Source organism: Neopsephotus bourkii, unplaced genomic scaffold (assembly GCF_033783945.1).
Source record: "Neopsephotus bourkii isolate Nb327-2 ecotype Australia unplaced genomic scaffold, CSIRO-AGI_Nbou_v1 NB_768, whole genome shotgun sequence".
Taxonomy (NCBI): domain Eukaryota; kingdom Metazoa; phylum Chordata; class Aves; order Psittaciformes; family Psittacidae; genus Neopsephotus; species Neopsephotus bourkii.
In genome coordinates, this window is record NW_026901264.1 from 1,756,785 (window position 1) to 1,775,614 (window position 18,830).

At 39.5% G+C, this 18,830-nt stretch overlaps 1 protein-coding gene across 2 annotated transcripts in view; it reads left to right on the top strand.

Moving 5' to 3' along the window:
- Nucleotides 1-18,830, top strand: part of NAV2 (neuron navigator 2) — a 219,988-nt gene that overhangs the window by 195,929 nt on the left and 5,229 nt on the right. For both annotated transcript variants that reach the window (XM_061355051.1, XM_061355052.1), the window contains 12 exons: nt 1,198-1,343; nt 3,876-4,048; nt 6,739-6,892; nt 7,377-7,536; nt 8,010-8,110; nt 9,127-9,222; nt 9,397-9,565; nt 11,634-11,869; nt 12,856-13,010; nt 13,487-13,558; nt 14,028-14,224; nt 14,656-14,774. In XM_061355051.1, the coding sequence (XP_061211035.1) occupies nt 1,198-1,343; nt 3,876-4,048; nt 6,739-6,892; nt 7,377-7,536; nt 8,010-8,110; nt 9,127-9,222; nt 9,397-9,565; nt 11,634-11,869; nt 12,856-13,010; nt 13,487-13,558; nt 14,028-14,224; nt 14,656-14,774 (1,778 nt within the window). The remainder of the gene's footprint in view (nt 1-1,197; nt 1,344-3,875; nt 4,049-6,738; nt 6,893-7,376; nt 7,537-8,009; nt 8,111-9,126; nt 9,223-9,396; nt 9,566-11,633; nt 11,870-12,855; nt 13,011-13,486; nt 13,559-14,027; nt 14,225-14,655; nt 14,775-18,830) is intronic.

Here is an 18,830-nt window from a genome sequence, read left to right on the forward strand (position 1 = left end):
GAGACTTTTGTCCTCTCAGGAGTAGCTGATGTAACCATCAAAGATCAGCTTTGTCTCATAAGCATGCTCTAGTTAACTTGTTTAAGATCATGCAGGATTTGAAATAGGTATCTGTATAAACTGTGATAAATTGTACAGAAATAAATGGAAAAGTAAACCAGGAAGGTGTTTTAACAGAGCTTTTCCACCTTCAGTGTGGAAAATTCACTGAATTTACTAGAATCATTTAGTAATTCACCCACCTAGCTGCTGTTGTGAAGTAGCAGGGAACAGAGATCCCCATTTCAGAGCTGTCAGATGCTTGGTTTATTTTCTTCAGTGTTTTCAGTAATCTCCAGTTTAAAGTCTAAATACAGTCCTGTCTATCACACATCTTGTATTTATCCTGGTAATTTACACGGAGATATATTCCTCATGGAAGGGTTTGTAAGGTCTGGGTCTGAGATTTTAATCTCTCCACAACAAACAGTGATTATCATGTACTAGGCTGCATGAAAAAAAGTGTGACCAGCAGGCCGAAGGAGGTGATCCTGCCCCTTTACTCTGTTCTCATGAGACCTCACTTGGAGTATTGTGTGCAGTTCTGGTGTCCTCAACATAAAAAGGACATGAAGTCCAGAGAAGGCCATGAGGATGATCAGGGGCTGGAGCACCTCCTGTATGAACAAAGGTTTGGATAGGAAGCAGCCTGAGAGAACTGAGCCTCTTCAGTCTGGAGAACAGAAGCTGCATGGAGACCTCATAGCAGCCTTCCAGTATCTGAAGGGGACCTATAGGGATGCTGGAGAGGGACTCTCAGGGACTGTAGCAATAGGACAGGTGGTGAAGGGTTTAAACTTGAACAGGAAGTTGAGGTTAGCTATAAAGTTTTTCCCTGTGAGGGTGTTGAGGCACTGGAACAGGCTAACCAAAGGTGTGTTAAATGCTCCCTCCCTAGCAGTGTTCAAGGCCAGGTTGTACGGGGCTTGGAGCAGCCTGGTCTAGTGGAAGGTGTCTCTGCCTGGGGCAGGATTTTGAAACTGGATGAGCTTTAAGATCCTTTCCAACCCAAACCATTCTATCATTCTGTGATGAGCAGCAGTGCTTTGAATTACACCAAGGTGATTGTCAAGGTGTTTGTTTCCTTAAGTGTTTCTTTTAGATTACATAATATAACACCAAATTGCAAATTTTGACATTGCCTCCATTCATACACAGGACCTGGAGCTGCTCAAGCCACAGACCTGCGGATCCGCAGACAGCACTCTTCGGATAGTGTCTCCAGTATTAACAGTGCTACCAGTCACTCCAGTGTGGGGAGCAACATTGAGAGTGATTCAAAGAAAAAGAAGAGGAAGAACTGGGTGAGTGTACTTTAGCAGATTGTGTGAGGTTTATATAAAACTGTCAGAACATGCCCAGTGAAACCGAGCTGCTCAGCTCCTCCCTCCTTCCCTCCTGCAGCAGGTTAGCACAAGGACTATGCACTGCTGAAATCCTGTGTAAACTCTTTTGAAAGTTTGAGTCCTAAGTGATGTGTATGCTTGTGTTGACTCTGCATAGTATTGAGTTTTAGCTTCTACAGCTGAAAGGCCAGTCTTAAATTAGAAATAACTGTCAAAGATCAATTCTGGCTAAAAGTAATATGGTGTCCCACCCCTTAGGGAAAACCCGAGGTCTGTCATTAAAGTAAAAGCAAATCTACAATGAGAGAGTCTTCTTTTTTTCTTAGGCTTGTAGGGCTTGCTTTTAAGTGAACATGTTAAATATCTTAAGAACTGTTTTGAGAATTGCCATGAAGCTCTACAATGAAAAAATACCGATCTTGAACAGTTTTGCTTACCTGTCATTTCTCATTTTTCCTTCTTTGCACATCATGTACTGTGTACAAGGTACCCTGTACTGGAGGAAAGGTACATTATATTAAACTTCATTTTCAATTAGACCATAATTGCCTTAGCATCCTAGTCTGATTGTAGTCTGGACAAAAGTCCCTAGATCCTTTATTGTACCCAGTAAAGCAATCCATCCCTTCCTTCCTACTGAATTTAAGTCTTCCTGGATCTTTTGGATGTACAGATAAATCCATATAAATACAAAATGCAGTTAGAGCTGGTAAAAGCTTGATTTGTATTTGCACAGTATCCTCTCAGAAATGCTTGTGAAACTCCTGAACTGTAGGAAACAGCTTTCTGAGCAGGTTCTTGTTTTTATTTCTCTCTTTTGTCCCAGTGGTTTAATTTTGATATCTTTCCAGGTCCTTCATAACAGCAGTATTTCCACTCTGCCCCTGAAATAATTGGTTGAATGGAAACTGTCATCTCCAAATCCTTCTTGTGCTAGCTTATGCATCAGTTATAGACAAAGTAATTTGCTTTAACTGAAATTGCTAGCAATTCTGGATTGGTGATGCAAACCGTTCATAATCATTCAGCTTTGGTTAAGACAAACACTAAGTTTTTGCTTTAGCTTCAGTTCTTTGTTTTTGTAACCTAGAAGGTATTACCCTACATCAACACTTATCCTTCAGCAGATGACTATTTTTAAAGAAGGTTAAGGAAACATCTCCTTATTAAAAATAAACAAAGTTTTCAGGAAGTATGAGAAAAAGGACAGTCTTTTTATGTTGTTTTAAAAGGTGAGTACATCATCACTGTGAAACGCAGATTGGAAATTCAGTCAGTAATTTACTGAGAAAAATACGTAACTTGGGTCTGATTACCCATTGTTGTCTATTCCACAAATACTGAGGAAGTTCTCAGCCAAGATCTTTTTGTTATCTATGGAAACAACACAGCTGTCCATTCAGAGCTGAAACACCAGATTTTCAACATTTCTCACTGTAGGAGTCTTTGTCTAGTTTAAAATTAACTTTCAGCTCATACTAAGCGAGCCTGTTTACAACAGTTAATTTGCGATAGCATTAAATGGTGTTCATAGAGTATCCTGAGTTGGAAGGGTTCCATGACGATCATCAAGTCCAAACCCTGACCCTACACAAGGCAACCTAAAAATTAAATCATTTATCTAAGACCATTGTCCAAATGCTTCTTGAGCACTAACTGTTGAACTGTAACTTTGGAATAACATCAGTTTAATCACATGAATATTCATTCTTTTTGTTGTTTGAATATGGCAGTCACATGAAAAAAAAGTTATTTTAATTGCAGGTAGGTGAAATACTTGTTTCTGCAATGAAAACCACAATATTAACTTGGCTGTTAGCCAAAACATTCTATCTGAGCTAAGGAGAAAATAAAATTTAAATAGTTAAGAGATTTTGGTGTGGCGTTTCTCCCAGGTAACACAAAATAACCGTATGTCTTTTGAAACACCTTGTTTATGGATAATAGAGTTCCAGTTTTAAAGTAACTGTTGGTCTTTGTTGATTATTGATCATGTTTGTCTTAGAAAGCCAAAGCTTTCCTGGCTTTCCTGTTAAAACATGTCTTTTTTTCATTCCCCCACTGCCTTTTGCTTGCGCTTCTTCTGGCAGGTCAATGAGGTAAGGAAGACCTACTTTACACTATGAGACACAAAGCTAACCCATCCATTTACACCACTAACCATTTCAGCATCATTAATCTTGGCTGAGCCACATCATGTTGTAGCTGCAAGTTGTTAGAACATCGCCGTCAAGCTTGTTGCACTGAACAGAATTTGCCATTAAACGATTAAAAATAGGAAGCATTGATATCCACTCCTATTGACATTATTAATCTCATCGTCTAGGAAAAAAAAGCTTTTTTATTCTTTTTTACTTGTATTAAAATATACATGAGTATGGCTTTTATCAGTTGGAGTATTTGCATGTTAAAGTTCTTAGTCTGTAGCTCTTTTTGCCTGGTTCCGTTCTTAATGATGTGCCTGCTGTTGTGTTCTTGGGATTTTTTCAGTTACGCAGCTCCTTCAAGCAAGCTTTTGGTAAAAAGAAATCTCCCAAGTCAGCATCTTCTCATTCAGATATTGAGGAGATGACTGATTCTTCGTTACCTTCTTCACCAAAGCTGCCACACCATAACTCCACTGTTTCAACGTCATTGCTGAGAGCTTCCCATTCTAATTCTCTGTAAGTGATTTAAGTTCTAAACAGCAAATGCCGTGGAAGGCATCTTGCTGCATTGGTAAAGAGAAATACCGTGCTTGGAAGAGATCCAGAGTTTTACACGCTAGCTTGAAAAAACATCTCTAGGCCGCTTTACAGAAACAACAAGCAGAGGCAAAATGTACCTGACACCACCCTGTCACCTTTGATTCTTCTGTTTAAGAACCTGCACATCTGTACAAGCACTACAACAGTCTGACAGCTCTTAATCATGAGGCCACAGCAGGAGATGCAGTGGGCTAGACTGTGCTATAGATCAGGGCTGGTCTGTTGCCACTGATGGGTCTTTCTCCCAAGCATCACTTACCTTATCAACCAGAGAGGGATACTGTCTTTTGCTAAATGGGGTGAAATCCTTAATCCTGTCATACTGGCAAAAGAAGGAACAGAGATCACACTTACACCTACTGCCTATTTTGAATGTTCTGTAGTCAAGAGAGATTACAGGCAGAGAATAGAATAGCTGAATTTTATGTTCAGGGAATTAAAGATGTGTAGGGTGACTCTCAACCTAGTGCCTTTCTGTTAGTCTCCAGGAAGCCAAAAATCATTGCATTGTTACTGTAGCATAATTTTTATTTCATTGGGATGCTATCTCAGGAGAACATACTGAGTATGAAGAGTATTTATAACCAGGGGGACCTTAAAGGGCAGAATTAATTGGATCTCTTCCTGTTAATGGAACAAGCCAGGCCAAGTCTGAGATTTTGTTTTCTCTGGTGGCTAAAGACTGCTAATCTGCCTTGATGATTTCCGTAGCTAATCTGCCATGATGAATTCCCAGTTAAGTTGACAAATTCAGATAAAGGTAAAGATTTACTGGAAATCAAACAGGATAGTTAATGATACAGCTGAACTCATCTGCCAGTTTATGCCTGGTGAGTGGAGATGATCCACTCCTTTTTTAATTTCGTACCTACCCAGCCACCTTGCCTGCTCCTTCTCTTGCACTGGCTCTGCTACTTCTCAGAGAGCTCCACTGAGCTGATGCAACATGCTAATTATGTAGAAAACAGTTTGACAGAAACAGGGATTTTTTTCCCCCCAGGTTGCTGGGTTGGCTCAGCTCAGGGCTCTGATCAGACTCTGATAGTGCCAGAACTGGCATAGGCGTGGAAGCATGACAGCGGCAACTGCCAGGAGCAGGCTGGGGAAGAGGAGTGAGAAACAAATGGGCTCTTTTGGGTGGTAGCAAGCTATTGTATGCGCTTATCTGTATGACCAGACCATACCCTTTTGCTTGGGTTTGTATGAGAATGACAGGTAGACTTTAAAGGCAGGACTTCTGCTGTGCTGCTTAACTCGTTTTATGTTCATGGGAAGGTCACAGGCAATCTTGAGGCTTCATTTTGGCCGTGTGTGAAATAAAGTTAATTAATTGCCTTACCATGCTAGTTTGTCTCTGAACTCACATTTTAGAATGTGCTTGGGTAACTCTGTAAAACAGATTTTATGTTAATTCTGTCATTAGCTTCGTCACTTGAGTAGGATAAATAAACACAGAAAGTTGTAAGAGGTAGTATTGTGAAACATGTAATTACCAAGCAGCCTTATGACCGTGAAGATGTCATGCAAAGCTTCCATCCTGATTTCAAATCAAATGCATTTGAGTAAGTACCCAGACTTGATATTTTGCCCATTGCTTGTTTTCACATGAAGAAGTGAAAACAATAGCAATAATTTCCAGCCATATAATAGTGATGAAATGTTAGTAGCTGAATCTAATCCCTCATTAATTATTAGAAGCTTCTCCAGTGTCTTGAGCCTAACTGAGTGAGGTTCTGGTAACGACAGCAAATTGTGCATTAGAACTCTGAGGCCAGAAACTTGTCAAATTCTGATCCCGTCTATCGTCAGTCAAAATGCTATGTGCTGTGTCTCATCTTGATATGAAAAGAGGTAAATAGGAAAACTCAGGGAAGGATAGAATACAAGTAAAACTTCTGTATTTTGGCTTTTTGGTTGGGAAAGGATCTCATTAACCTGATTTAGGGAGAGATATTTTAACTGAAATCTCCTTCAAAGCCTGCAGCTGTGTAGTTGATCTTTATATAGATACACTTACGAATGTGCTGAAACGTTACTCACCCAGAATCTTTTTTTTTTTTTATTGGGGGAGGAGGGAAGAAAATTGCCACCAAAAATGTTTTAAGCCTGAGTGCTTTGAAGCGAGCAGGAATTTATCACACTTGAATAGGTGTAGAGTTCCAAAGCCCTCCAGAACAGTTCAGGGAAACCCAGCTGTGCACACCTGGTGAGCTTTAAATCTGTCTGTAAACTCATCAATCTCCAGCCAACTGCTCTTACTACCTGCACCCCCTTCATTTATTTAGATTTTGGCTTTAGACATTTTCCTTTATGGCAACTACCATGAAAAAAAAAAGAAGACTATCCAATAGGAGGTGGTTTCCAGAATTCTGTTTCAGGATTCAAGACAAATAACCCTCAGACATACTTATTTCACTAGTTCCTAATTTTCCCATGACATATTTAATACCTGACTTATGTATCACTAATCAAATAAGCCCAAACTGTTGCTGGCTTCCTGCAGAATAAAAGGAGTTTATCTGTCATTTACTAATAAATGCTGGAGAAGCATCATCTGAAAAGTAACGAATGGTCTTGTTCAGTGTCTGTGTTTCCATCTTCTCCAGTATTTCTGAATGCACTGACAGTGAAGCTGAAACAGTTATGCAGTTACGAAATGAGCTGAGAGATAAGGAGATGAAGTTGACTGACATTCGGCTAGAAGCCCTTAGCTCTGCTCATCAGCTTGACCAGCTTCGTGAGGCGATGAACAGAATGCAGGTAAGAAGTAACCACCTCAAATATTGCAGTTTTGTTGATGTGTTAAAAGACTGGCCAGCCTGCCCCACAGTAAAGATCTGGAAGAAGGTAAATTTGAAATTTTTAAATGCTTACTTAAAGTTGTGTTTATCTTGCAAGCGTTAAACCTTGTACCTATATTAAGAGTCAGCTTGAACACATGAATTCTGCTGCCCTCAACTACGGTTTCAACCCTGAAAACATGGGAAGATCAGTTTGACTGTCAGCAGCCTCTTAAAATAGCTGTATTTCAGTGTTCAGTGAATTCCCACATTTATGTTTTCTGGAATACTTTGAAAAGTTTCATGGAAGGGACATTGTAAGAATTAAAATCATTAATTTATTAAGATAAAATATGAAAATGGCATTTCTGCTGAACTGTTCTTTGTTCTGAAGTTACTTATGTTGCTATCTTTTAAGTGTGTTTTCACTGTGCCTTCTTAACTCCTGACTTTGTCTTTTCAAGAGTGAGATTGAAAAACTAAAAGCAGAGAATGATCGTCTGAAATCTGAAAACCATGGCAGCTGTAGCAGGGCTCAGTCTCAGGTTTCCATTTCATCCTCTCCAAGACATTCAGTGGGTCTCTCTCAACACAGTTTGAACCTCACAGAGTCAACCAGTCTCGGTGAGTTTAATGAGAAAGGCGGTGGGCAGGTTTTATCCTGCACTTGGAAGATTTGGTTTGGTTAGCCATGGAAAAATGAAAGCATGAAAATTATTAGCAGTTGAGGTGTGGAAATATGTCAGGAGCTGGCACAAAGCCTCCTTTTAAAATGTTGTCATAGGTCTGCTACACCCTAGGTTGGAGTTGTCCAATTATGACCTCAGCTGCCAAGAGTCATGTTTGAAGCCATTTAATAGTGTGCATTTCCCAGGGGATATATCATAGGAAGGAAAATAATAATTTTAAATGCACTTCACTTTTTAAGTGATACTGGTATTTGGTAGGGAAGTCAGTAAACCCATTCTTATGTTTTACCTTGGGGCATGTGAAGCCCAGATGTGTTGTGTTTGACTACAGTGTGTTGGCATCGACCAGAATGGTCTTCATTGTTATTAAGATACAGCTATGAAGCCGTTGATGTTCTCTCTTCACAGACATGCTGTTAGATGACCCTGGAGATGGCTCTGCCCGGAAAGAAGGAGGCAGACACGTCAAAATAGTTGTCAACTTTCAGGATGAAATGAAATGGAAGGAGGTGAGTTATGTTTTGTGCCTAGCTTTAAAATATAAGTGACTGTGGAATGTGCCAGGGAATTCAGATTTATTGGTGTGTCACTAGTGATGAACAAGGCACTCAGCTCCCTCCCACTTCCATGGAACTGCTGAGACCCAGCACTGTCAGTTCAGGTTGTCTCATGGACTCATCTACAATAGCTCTGAACTAATAATGAAAATGATCCAGTGTGTCAGTAGAAGGTACACTGAAATGCTGGAAGCGCCAATATTCTGGAAGAATTTAATGAATCCAAACTAGGACATCTCTATGTTATCATTCTAATTCAGGTTTTCCCCTGGTACAGCTACCCCATTTTGAATGACATCTTTCAGACGTTCTCCACTTGCAAGTAATTGAAAGAAAGAATCCTAAACACCTGTTTTACAGGTGTACTTACGAAATAATTTTATGTCTATTGTAAGGGGACACACACACAAAAAACGACTAGTCAGAAATAAATTTGACTCAGCAGATTTTGTATTAATATTTGCAGCCCTGGGTGAGCAAATTGACAGTAAATTATAATGCTGTCTCTGTATGTAACTATACATATAGCCACGTGTAATTTTTACGTATATCTGTAGATTTCTATGTCTGCGGCAGCATTTCTGGAAGTAAGTAGAATAAACCTTGCAAAAGCAATATAGTTGATTGTGGAGTCATGGGAAAATGAACATACCATGAACTTTCCTGCCTAGAATTCTCCTAAGAGGTTTTGTCTTTATGAATAGTTCATAGATTGGTTAATAAAAACCATTTACTTAACATCAGCACTGCATAAGTGTCCTTCAGATTTGTTACTCCAACACTACGGAAGATGTTTAGAAGAACAGAAGGATTTCATATACCATTCAGAATTCACCACAGAGAGTGGTAAAGATGCACCACAATAAAAATGAAGGGGGAGGGAAAAAAAAGCTATTTTTATAACATTAAACAGACTTGCCTGATACAGTTAGGATTTATTTATTAACTTCACATTTCTGTGCATTTAGGATTCAAGGCCTCGCACCTTCCTCATAGGCTGCATTGGAGTGAGTGGCAAGACCAAATGGGATGTTCTGGATGGGGTTGTACGACGGTTGTTTAAGGTTAGAGAGTACAGTTTGCTGAGTGCCTGAATTGGCCTATTCAGTTATGATGGTGCCAAGAAACATTGAACTTGATGTGATGATGGCTATTCTAGCATAGAACGAAGCCCCCCCGTGGCTTTCAGTGCTGGGTTTCAGTGCTGCCTAACTTCCCATGTCCCTTTTTCACCCTAGGAGTATATCATTCATGTGGATCCTGTGAGCCAGCTGGGCCTCAATTCAGACAGTGTTCTGGGCTACAGCATTGGAGAAATCAAACGCACTAACAGTGCAGAGACACCTGAGCTTCTGCCCTGTGGTTATCTAGTTGGAGAAAACAACACTATTTCAGTTACCATCAAAGGTAGTTATGCTTGACCTGCCTCTTGTAGCTCTCACTAATTGCACTTTTATCAAAGCTTGCTGTGTCAAGAATCTTAGAGAAGTTGAAACTTTTTCTTGTGTTTATTTTTCCCATCCCTGCCTTTTATTTACTGGTCCTTCTATTTTCATGTGACGAAGACACCACTTAGAGTATGCAGCGTCTATAAATTTAGCAAATTTTCAACCTGTGACAGTAGGAAAAAATTACTCAGCAGTTTTCTCCACATATCTTGAATCTCGTGCCTGGAGTTGTCCTAGAGAAGATCTCACACCATAAGGGATGAGGTAGAGTTGTTTGAGCCGCAAAGTACCTTCCAAATGAATAAAGCCTCAGAATTTCATTACATCTTTGTTATTTCCTTCATGCAGAGTAGAAAAGCATCTGGATTTAACTTGCTTGATTGGTCTCACTGAGGATTCCTCATCCCTTAAGCACCAGTAAGGAGGGATCCCAGAATTCTTGGGATACCTTAAAATCTGGATTATTTTCAAAGTGTGTGGTTTTCAGAATTCTCATTACATCATACTTCTAAGAATTTACTTCTTATATTTCTCGTATCATTTTTCATTTGTTTTCTCAGGGAACCCTTTTTGTATGAAAACTAAACTAGGAAACCAGGTTTCAGGGGAAAAACCCTCAACCTGCTGCATTTTGAACGTTACAGCAGTGAAATCTCAAACGTAGGTCTGCCTGTAGAGGAGTACTTGAGACCCTTGCCAAACACTGCAGCTCAGCTTTGAAATTTGGCTAAGGATTGTTTGGTATTTTTAATATTAGTGTAAAAAATCAGTTACCGTGGGTAGCAAATCAGTGGAAAGACAAGCCATGAAGTACCTCAATTTACTGAGGCCTGATGTGAACCCAGGTTATTCTGCTTACTTGGAATACATTGTCCAATAGTAAATCCCAAGTGAAATATGGCTTAAGGTCTAGCCATATCTGTAAAGCCTCAATCTGATTTTGCATTTAACTTGCATTGGCTTGACTTGTACTTTGAAGGTTCATCTGTGATAACAATTTTCAGTAAAATAGAAATGTATTTAATCAGTTTATGGAAAATCACTTACATATAGCTGTGAGATATAAAGCTGCCTGTATAAATATTTAATATACCAAGTAACCATTGAGGTGCAAACTTTCTCTGTGTGATCTGCCAATTTCCCTTCCTGCTGTTTATTTTGAAGCACAGTGTGTTTTTCCTGAGCCAGTTCTGCCTAAAGTGACTGCTGACATTGCATAAATGCTTATCAGTAGTTTTCTGTTAGAAGAGATAACTATCAGCATACAGAGAAGTTTAATTACGAGTGTTTGGGAAAGCAGGGGGAGTTGATGATAGCTGGAGGTTTTGTCTAGTGATTCAAAAGTAAACAGGTAAATTCTGGATGAATTATTACCATACAAGGCAAAGTACTGTAAAGTGGATGGTTTGTACGTGAAAAGTGTGGCCTGGAATCATTTATTATGGCAGCTTTCATAGGGCCTTAGACACCCTAGAAGAGAAAGATGAAGGAGGATACAGGCTAAGCCCACAAGTCACTTCTGCCTTTATTTTTGTAGCTTCATATGTGCTCAACATATCCCTCAACATGAGGACCAGAGTTGGGAAGGGATTTACCTCGAACGTGAAAAACAGCTTGGTCAAGTCAGATCTAAATCTGCTGTTTCTAAGTGTGATTTTGTTGGGGTTCCTACTGTTTGCAACATACAGTGTTGGTACAGTCACAAAATAACATTTTCCAGTTCTCTGGTTTGACTACCTATTTGGTTCATCTAATCACAAAATGGTTTGGGTTGGAAGGGACCTTAAAGCTCATCCAGTTCCAACCCCCTGCCCCCAGGCAGGGACACCGTCCACTAGACCAAACTGCTCCAAGCCCCATCCAACCTGGCCTTGAACACTGCCAGGGATGGGGCAGATTTCAACTAATCTTGATTTGTTTTTCATCATAGCTACTTGGTTGAAAAAGAAAACAACTTTTAAAAACGGAGACAGTTTGGCTGAAGATGGTGAATCTCTCTCTAAATGAGGAATTTTTTCCTGTTGCAGGTATCTGCGAGAACAGTTTGGATGGTCTGGTGTTTGAATCACTGATCCCAAAGCCTATACTGCAGCGTTATGTCTCTCTCCTGATGGAACACAGACGGATTATCTTATCTGGCCCCAGTGGCACTGGTAAAACATACCTAGCAAACCGTCTGTCTGAGTATATGGTCCTTAGAGAGGGCAGGGAGTTGACTGATGGCACTATTGCAACCTTCAATGTGGACCATAAATCGAGTAAGGTGAGGACACAGAAATCATCCTTGCATGATTAATGAAAAACAAGAGACTCATCTGTTACCAACTCATCAAAAGCTGATTTAAAACTTCTCTTTTTAAAGCGTTGTGTTAATCCTGATAGGAAAAATATTAAAGGTTCCAGAACTACAGATTCACCTGATTATGGGCCTGAAATAGTAGGCTTCCAGGTGTATATTTAAACACCTAAAGGTGTCATGGTTTTTCAAGTGTTTAGGAGATTGAGAATTGCCCAGGAAGTTAAACACCTGCATAAAATTCCCAGAAGCTTAAGCAATCCCTACTGCGTGTGGGCATTCTTCCAAACACCCTCAAATGCAACTCTAGGCTGTCAAGAGTTACTGCAGCTGCATGTATCAGCAGTTGTAATCTGCATATGCTGGGTTTGGAGTGACTGTTGTCCAGACACATTCCTGCACTGGTAAGGCATGTCTGTGCTTTTTGATGTGTTGCGGGGTTTGCTGAATATACCTCCAGTGAATGTCTGTCTACATTAAAGAAAAGAACAAACTGTATATTTAATGGCCTTAGGCATGTTTTCCTCTGGAGGAAAGGAATGGTAGAAATTGTGGTTGTAGGAAACTCGTAAAATTTGAGAAGTGCTACGGAATAAATGCTTTTGCAGAGAGAGTTGAACAAGTTTCTGAAAAGAAAGAAAAATACATTTCAGATCTCTGAGTGACAGATTAGGGCAGCATGAATGAGAAAACACGTACCAAATTACAAACTCTTACCCCCCTTTAAGCCCTTTTCTCAAACATAGTGTTCAAATCTTCAGCATAACTTAGAAAGAAGTAAAAACATATTCTTCTGTTTTCTCATGGAAAATGTATGCGTTTGTAAAATGTCAGGCTCTTTTGCATTAGATTTTATTACAAAGGTAGCAGTTTATCTTAACTGTATTTTCAAGGAATATGAAGAAAACTGCTCTTTTTCTTTCTCTCTTTCTTTCTTTATATATTCTCTGCAGGAGCTCCGCCAGTACCTGTCCAACCTAGCAGACCAGTGTAACAGTGAAAACAATGCTGTTGATATGCCTCTTGTAATCATTTTGGATAATTTGCATCATGTTAGCTCCCTAGGAGAGATCTTTAATGGACTTCTAAACTGCAAGTACCACAAATGGTAATGAAATACTCTCAGAACACGTTCCACATTCCAGGACTGCAGTATGACCACTGCTGTTGCAAAATGTGATCACAAACCCAATATCTAGATGAATTTGGTCAAGTGGACTGAGATGGGTGGACTGTCCATATTATGGACAGCATTCCAGAGGTTTTATTCTTCAGTAAATGATCAGTTCCTCTAAAATCAGTAATGAAATAGTAGGAGAGGGTTTGAGTAATACGTGTTAACATCATGCAGTAGATCTGCAGTACTAAAGCCCCATTTGTAGAGAAATATCCTGCTTTGAGATTTCTGTCTTGCTTTGAGAATTTGGTGATCTTAGAGCTCAGATTCTCAGTAAATTATTTGGTTGTAATTAACTTCAAAAATGATTGACAGAAGAGGCTTGAGTAACCCTTTGTAATGTTGAGATTGTTGTTTTTTCAAAGCAAGTCTGATTTGCTTGATTTTGTTTTGTTTTTTTTTAACAGTCCATATATTATTGGCACAATGAACCAAGCCACCTCCTCAACACCTAATCTTCAACTTCACCATAATTTCAGGTACTGTTTATTCATGTTTCTCGTTTATGTTTGTGGGCTGGCAAAGGAGTAATGGCTACTGAGTCATCTGAAATAGCTCTTATCAACTGAAATAGCAAACTGAGGGAGAAATACCATTTACTAGTAGTTGCTGCCCTAACGTGCAGCTTTGTTACGATGCTGTAATTGAAGTAACTGCAGTTCATAATACTTCCAGAGGATTGTTCACATATTTGATCTTCTAACAAATTTTAAATAAGACAATATTTAGGCAAACTGAATGAGAAATAAGCTGAAACAATGCACAGTACAAGTTGTTGCAGCTACTGAGCTCATCATCCCAAAGTAACTTTGGCTAAGAAACATATACAACAGGGATAACCCATTTTGATCATGATAATAATCTAGAAATAAGGCAAAATTAATCCACAATAGTTAGGTTCAGTAGCATGAAAGAGAACCAATGGACATCTCTGCTGTTCTGCCCTAGATGGGTGCTATGTGCTAACCACACTGAGCCAGTCAAAGGCTTTCTGGGCCGTTTCTTGAGAAGAAAACTAATTGAAACCGAGATCAGTGGGAGGATGAGAAATACAGAGCTGGTTAAAATTATTGACTGGATTCCCAAGGTCTGGCAACATCTGAACAAATTCTTGGAGGCTCACAGCTCCTCGGATGTTACTATTGGTAAGTGCTCTGTCTGTATGCCCAGGCATATGTAAATAGATGTATTTTGTTTCCTTGTATAAGGGGTGTATCTGTACATTTCTTTGTTCTAGATCAGGTTAAAAAGGTTTCTTTAAAACCCTACTTTCAGATGGCAGTGTACTCTAAGGCAAACTGTACAAAATCTTTCTAAACTTTTTTTTTTCCTTTTCCTAAATAAAAAGTCCTGGCTAGAAACTGTATTAGGAAGTCTGGTTGGTTTCACCTTGAAGTCTGTAGTTTTTCAAGTTGATTCAGAGGATTTTTGAGCTCTCACAAAGAGCAATTCACCAGCTAGCTCTCTCACATCTTTGGCTTCTTTCTCCAGAGAACTGGAAGTAGTTGTTTGGTCCTGTTTTTGATGCATATCATGATTGGAATTTGAGTGTAATAATATGAATTTTCCTCTCCAGGTCCACGGCTCTTCCTCTCCTGTCCGATAGATGTGGATGGTTCTAGAGTTTGGTTTACTGACTTGTGGAACTACTCCATCATCCCGTATCTTCTGGAGGCAGTTAGAGAAGGGCTGCAGGTGAGCAGGCAAAAACGAAAAATCATAGGTCTTGAGTGGTATCCATTGAAAAGGCAACACAGCATCAGACAAAACTTAATAATGGCAACACTTTCTGGAGGTATAACTTTACCCACTGTGCACCTGCATCTTTGAAAAGGTAACCTGAATTGGCCTTAATTTTAGGCAGAATTATTCTCTTCAAATAATTTTGAATTGGGCAGTGAAAACACTGAAAAGTCCAAATTAGATTTTCTGAGAAGTGTTCAGATGCCAGACTGCTGACATTTTCAGTGGGGGGAGTTAGACACAGAAATATCTTTCAATAATCTGCTCCAGAAGCACACATTCAAATTTTACTGTGCCTCTGAAAAATATTTGTGGTCATTAACTTACTTATGCAGAATTTTCCTTTGTAAATCAATCCTTTCAACAGAGGAGGAACAAAGCTGTGTATGTAGAGAGACATATTAATGAGTGGCAGGTCAGTATCTGTGATGTTTTGATTACTTCTCAGTCTACAGGATTTGTTTATAATTCTTTCAGAGTCCATAGTGAAATCATCACTGATTGCCTCTACTTAGTAACTGATTCATACTGGCAGCAATTTGGATAGCTTTAAGCATTTCTTAGCATCTACAGAACTATGAAGCTTTCTGGATTCAGGAGGGTTCAGTGGGGGATTGCTGTGGACTTGCCATGCAACTATGGAAAAAAAAAAGGCCTTTTTATTCTTTGGTCCTCTTTTCACAGAATACAGCACATAATTTGAAAGACAGTTTTGGCAATAGCATCATCAAATATCCGTAAATCCTGGGCATTGCATGCATGAAAGCTAAACATGAGATCACACATACAGAAATGAAAAGGTGCATCACAGCAAGAGTCTAGAAGGTTGGAAAGGAGCTAAAGATGGATAAAGAATAGGAAATCATGGCAATGCATTGGGAGATTGTGTTTTGATATGAGGACTAGTGCCATTCTGAAGGCATAATTACATCTGATACAGCTAGGAAGAGAAGAAGGTACTTCTCCAAGTAAAAACATTTATTATAAAGATAAAAATGTGGAAAAGGTTCAGAAAAGAGCAGTAAGTATCATTAAGATACTGGAAGCATTATTCAATGAGAGAGATGAGAAATTCAAACTATTCAGTTTATTCAAGAAGAACCTAAAATATTTGTTGGTCTCTGGTCCTCTGCTTTAGTCTTTCAGGGGGAAAAAAGCCTAGTGGATGTTTGGGAAGTTTTGACCAGAAAAACCCAATTTGTATGAAAGATATGGCTTGTCATTGGTAAGAATAATTAACAGTTATAAAACTTTACTTGCAGAAATTGTAGGTTCTCCATCACATAGGTTCTGAAACATGGAATACCTCCATGTACAAGCTCCACAGAGAAACAGTTGTGTTGCAGAATGGTTCTTTCATGTTTCTGAAGTATAGTTCTCTCCATTCTGCTACTGCTTAGGGCTCACCACTGCAGTTTGTTAGGATGCCTTGCCATGAAGAGCTTCTACTAACCGTTTCTTACAAATCTATGAAATACATGAGTTCTTCGACAAGCTTGGGTTAAAATTCAGGCAAACTGCTGTTGCCATTTGAAAAGTGCCTGACAACCTCATTTTCTTTGGGATGATTGTGGTAGACTCTTAGACATGAGAAACATGATAGATCCAACAGTGCAGAGCACAGAGAGGAACTTTGTTAGAACAGAACTGTTACATAAAACTTCCTATAAAGGAAGGTAGTGGGAGCCAGTAATCTTTTTCACCTAAAACAAGAGAAAGGAGCGCATGTGATTCTGTTTCCTGCTGAAATGGAGAAAACTGATACTCACAGTGGTGCATGGGCTGCTTGTAGCTCCCACGTTGCTGATCAGTAAGTGTGGAAAGCAAAAATAGATTAGTAACAGAACTGTAGAACAAAGTTAATAAAACTGTCTTTTTGCTTGCTGGTTTTGCCTGATACCTGCATCTTTCCTTAGGTTATTTGAATGGCTTGCATTGCAGGTGTAAGGATTTCACTTTCTCATGTTGTGCTTTAGATTCTTTATCTGCTTCAGTTCTTTTTCCCTAAATTTCTTTAATTCATTTCTATTTAAGTAACTTCTCTTTTGTTTAGTTGATGAATAAGAATAATGCTTCAGACAGTGTTGTGCTACTTAAGCTAATGCTAGAAATGCGTGTTTCATTTTGGCCTATTTTCTGTCCCCCACAATGGATCCTCTGAGAACGCCTCTCATGAAGTTGAATGCCAGAAAGGAAGGGTGGACTGTTGATTTCAGTCTGATCCCAGTGGAGCTGAACGGAACTAATTTTATATCTCTGTTTCTCATTTAGGGAACTATTTTGGGTCAAAGGTGAGTGAGCCAAATGGATCCTTAGAATAATTGCTGCTATTGGAGCTGAGCTTTCTTACTCTTCAGAACAGGGATCTGAAAATTAAAGGGTTAGGTAAAACCCAAGTTCTTCCTGCTTGGTGTATCAATATGGAGTGCAGCACAAGCAAAAAGAGGAATCGAAGTCCCGGTAGCTTCCTGCCACCATCGCTCATATTCCAGTCATTCCTCTTTGGTACTTTGTGAAGCAAGCTGTTTGATCCTTGACCCCTTAATTGCTCCCTAGAAAAAGTGCACGTGGAAGGGACAGACAGGCCTGGCTGCTGTGGAAGGAAGTAGTGAGTTTGTCAGTCTCTGGTCTGCTGAAGATACCTGATGATTTCATACACTGAAATGGGAATTTTACTCGCTAGCTAATTTTCATCAGCAAGCCAGGATCCACTCAGACCTACATAGCAAAGACCTGAGAAACATAAAATCCTCTTCACTTAGCAACTGGCGTGCTGTAAATACAAGAACAAAATTAAAATGGGGGATCTGGTTTACCACAGCATGAAGATGTTATTTGGGCTGTGGAAGAGGCTGTTAAAGATTGGCTAGCACCATCTGCTGGGCACTTTACTTAGCTGAGTGCTGCTTCAGAGTAAAGCAGAAATTGGTATTGAGAGCAATTTAACACTTTGGGCATGCAAAAAATGAAACCACAAAAAACCCAAAGAAGAAACAGTGATGAGAAAAGTGAGATACTCTTAGACCTGTCAGCAAGCTGATAAATTTCTTGGTAAGAGCTCTGATTTTTCCTCTTGTGCATTGTGCAGGAAAGAGATAGTTCTCTGAATTCGAGTGACAAAATGCCAGTGACCGGCTCCGGTTGCTGAAAGATGTTTAGGCTGAAATTTATAAAGCAGAATTAAGCATTTTTGAAGACACTTGAAGCTATATATGCTTTAGAGGGTCTTGTGGCATTAAGTGTATTATCTGATTAAGGCAAACTGAATATAACAAGGAGAGGAACATGTTTGGGTTCAGTAACACTGATCAATACAGGAAAAGGTTTTGGAATAGAACTTGCTTTCTTGAAATAGGAACATAACCACAAGTCCTACTGGTGCTTTTTGTTGGTTGAATACAAAGGAATTCCTTTGACTTGAAAACATTTTGCTATGACTTACATCATTATTACCTGATGACAGGTCTCACATTTCCTCTTGCACATTCCACTGAGGGTGGTTTCCCAACGACAGCAAATGCAGATAAGGCAGCTGCTGGTGTGATCTGGATGTCAGTATTGATAGCCTCTTCATATATTAATTTAATCTAAGTTACTTTATTAAGTGAGGTTACTTTCAGGTCTCTCTTTCTTCCAGCTGGTGCCAAGAGAAGGACACTGGAGGTGGTCAGACACTTCAAGATCAGTTGCCATTAAAAATTGCTTTGTATGTCATTGGGGTCACTTGTTTATGCTCATCCCTGCTCACAAGTGTTTTCAGCAGTCCAAGAATCATAGAGTCACAGAATGGTTTGGGTTGGAAGAGCCCTTAAAGCTCATCCAGTTCTAATCCCCTGCCGTGGGCAGGGACACCTTCCATTAGACCAGTTTGCTTCGAGCCTTGGTCCAATCTGGCCTTGAACACTGCCAGGGATGGGGCAGCCACAGCTTCTCTGGGAAACCTGTGCCAGCGCCTCACCATCCTCACAGAGAAGAATGTCTTCCTAATATCTAATCTGAATCTAACCT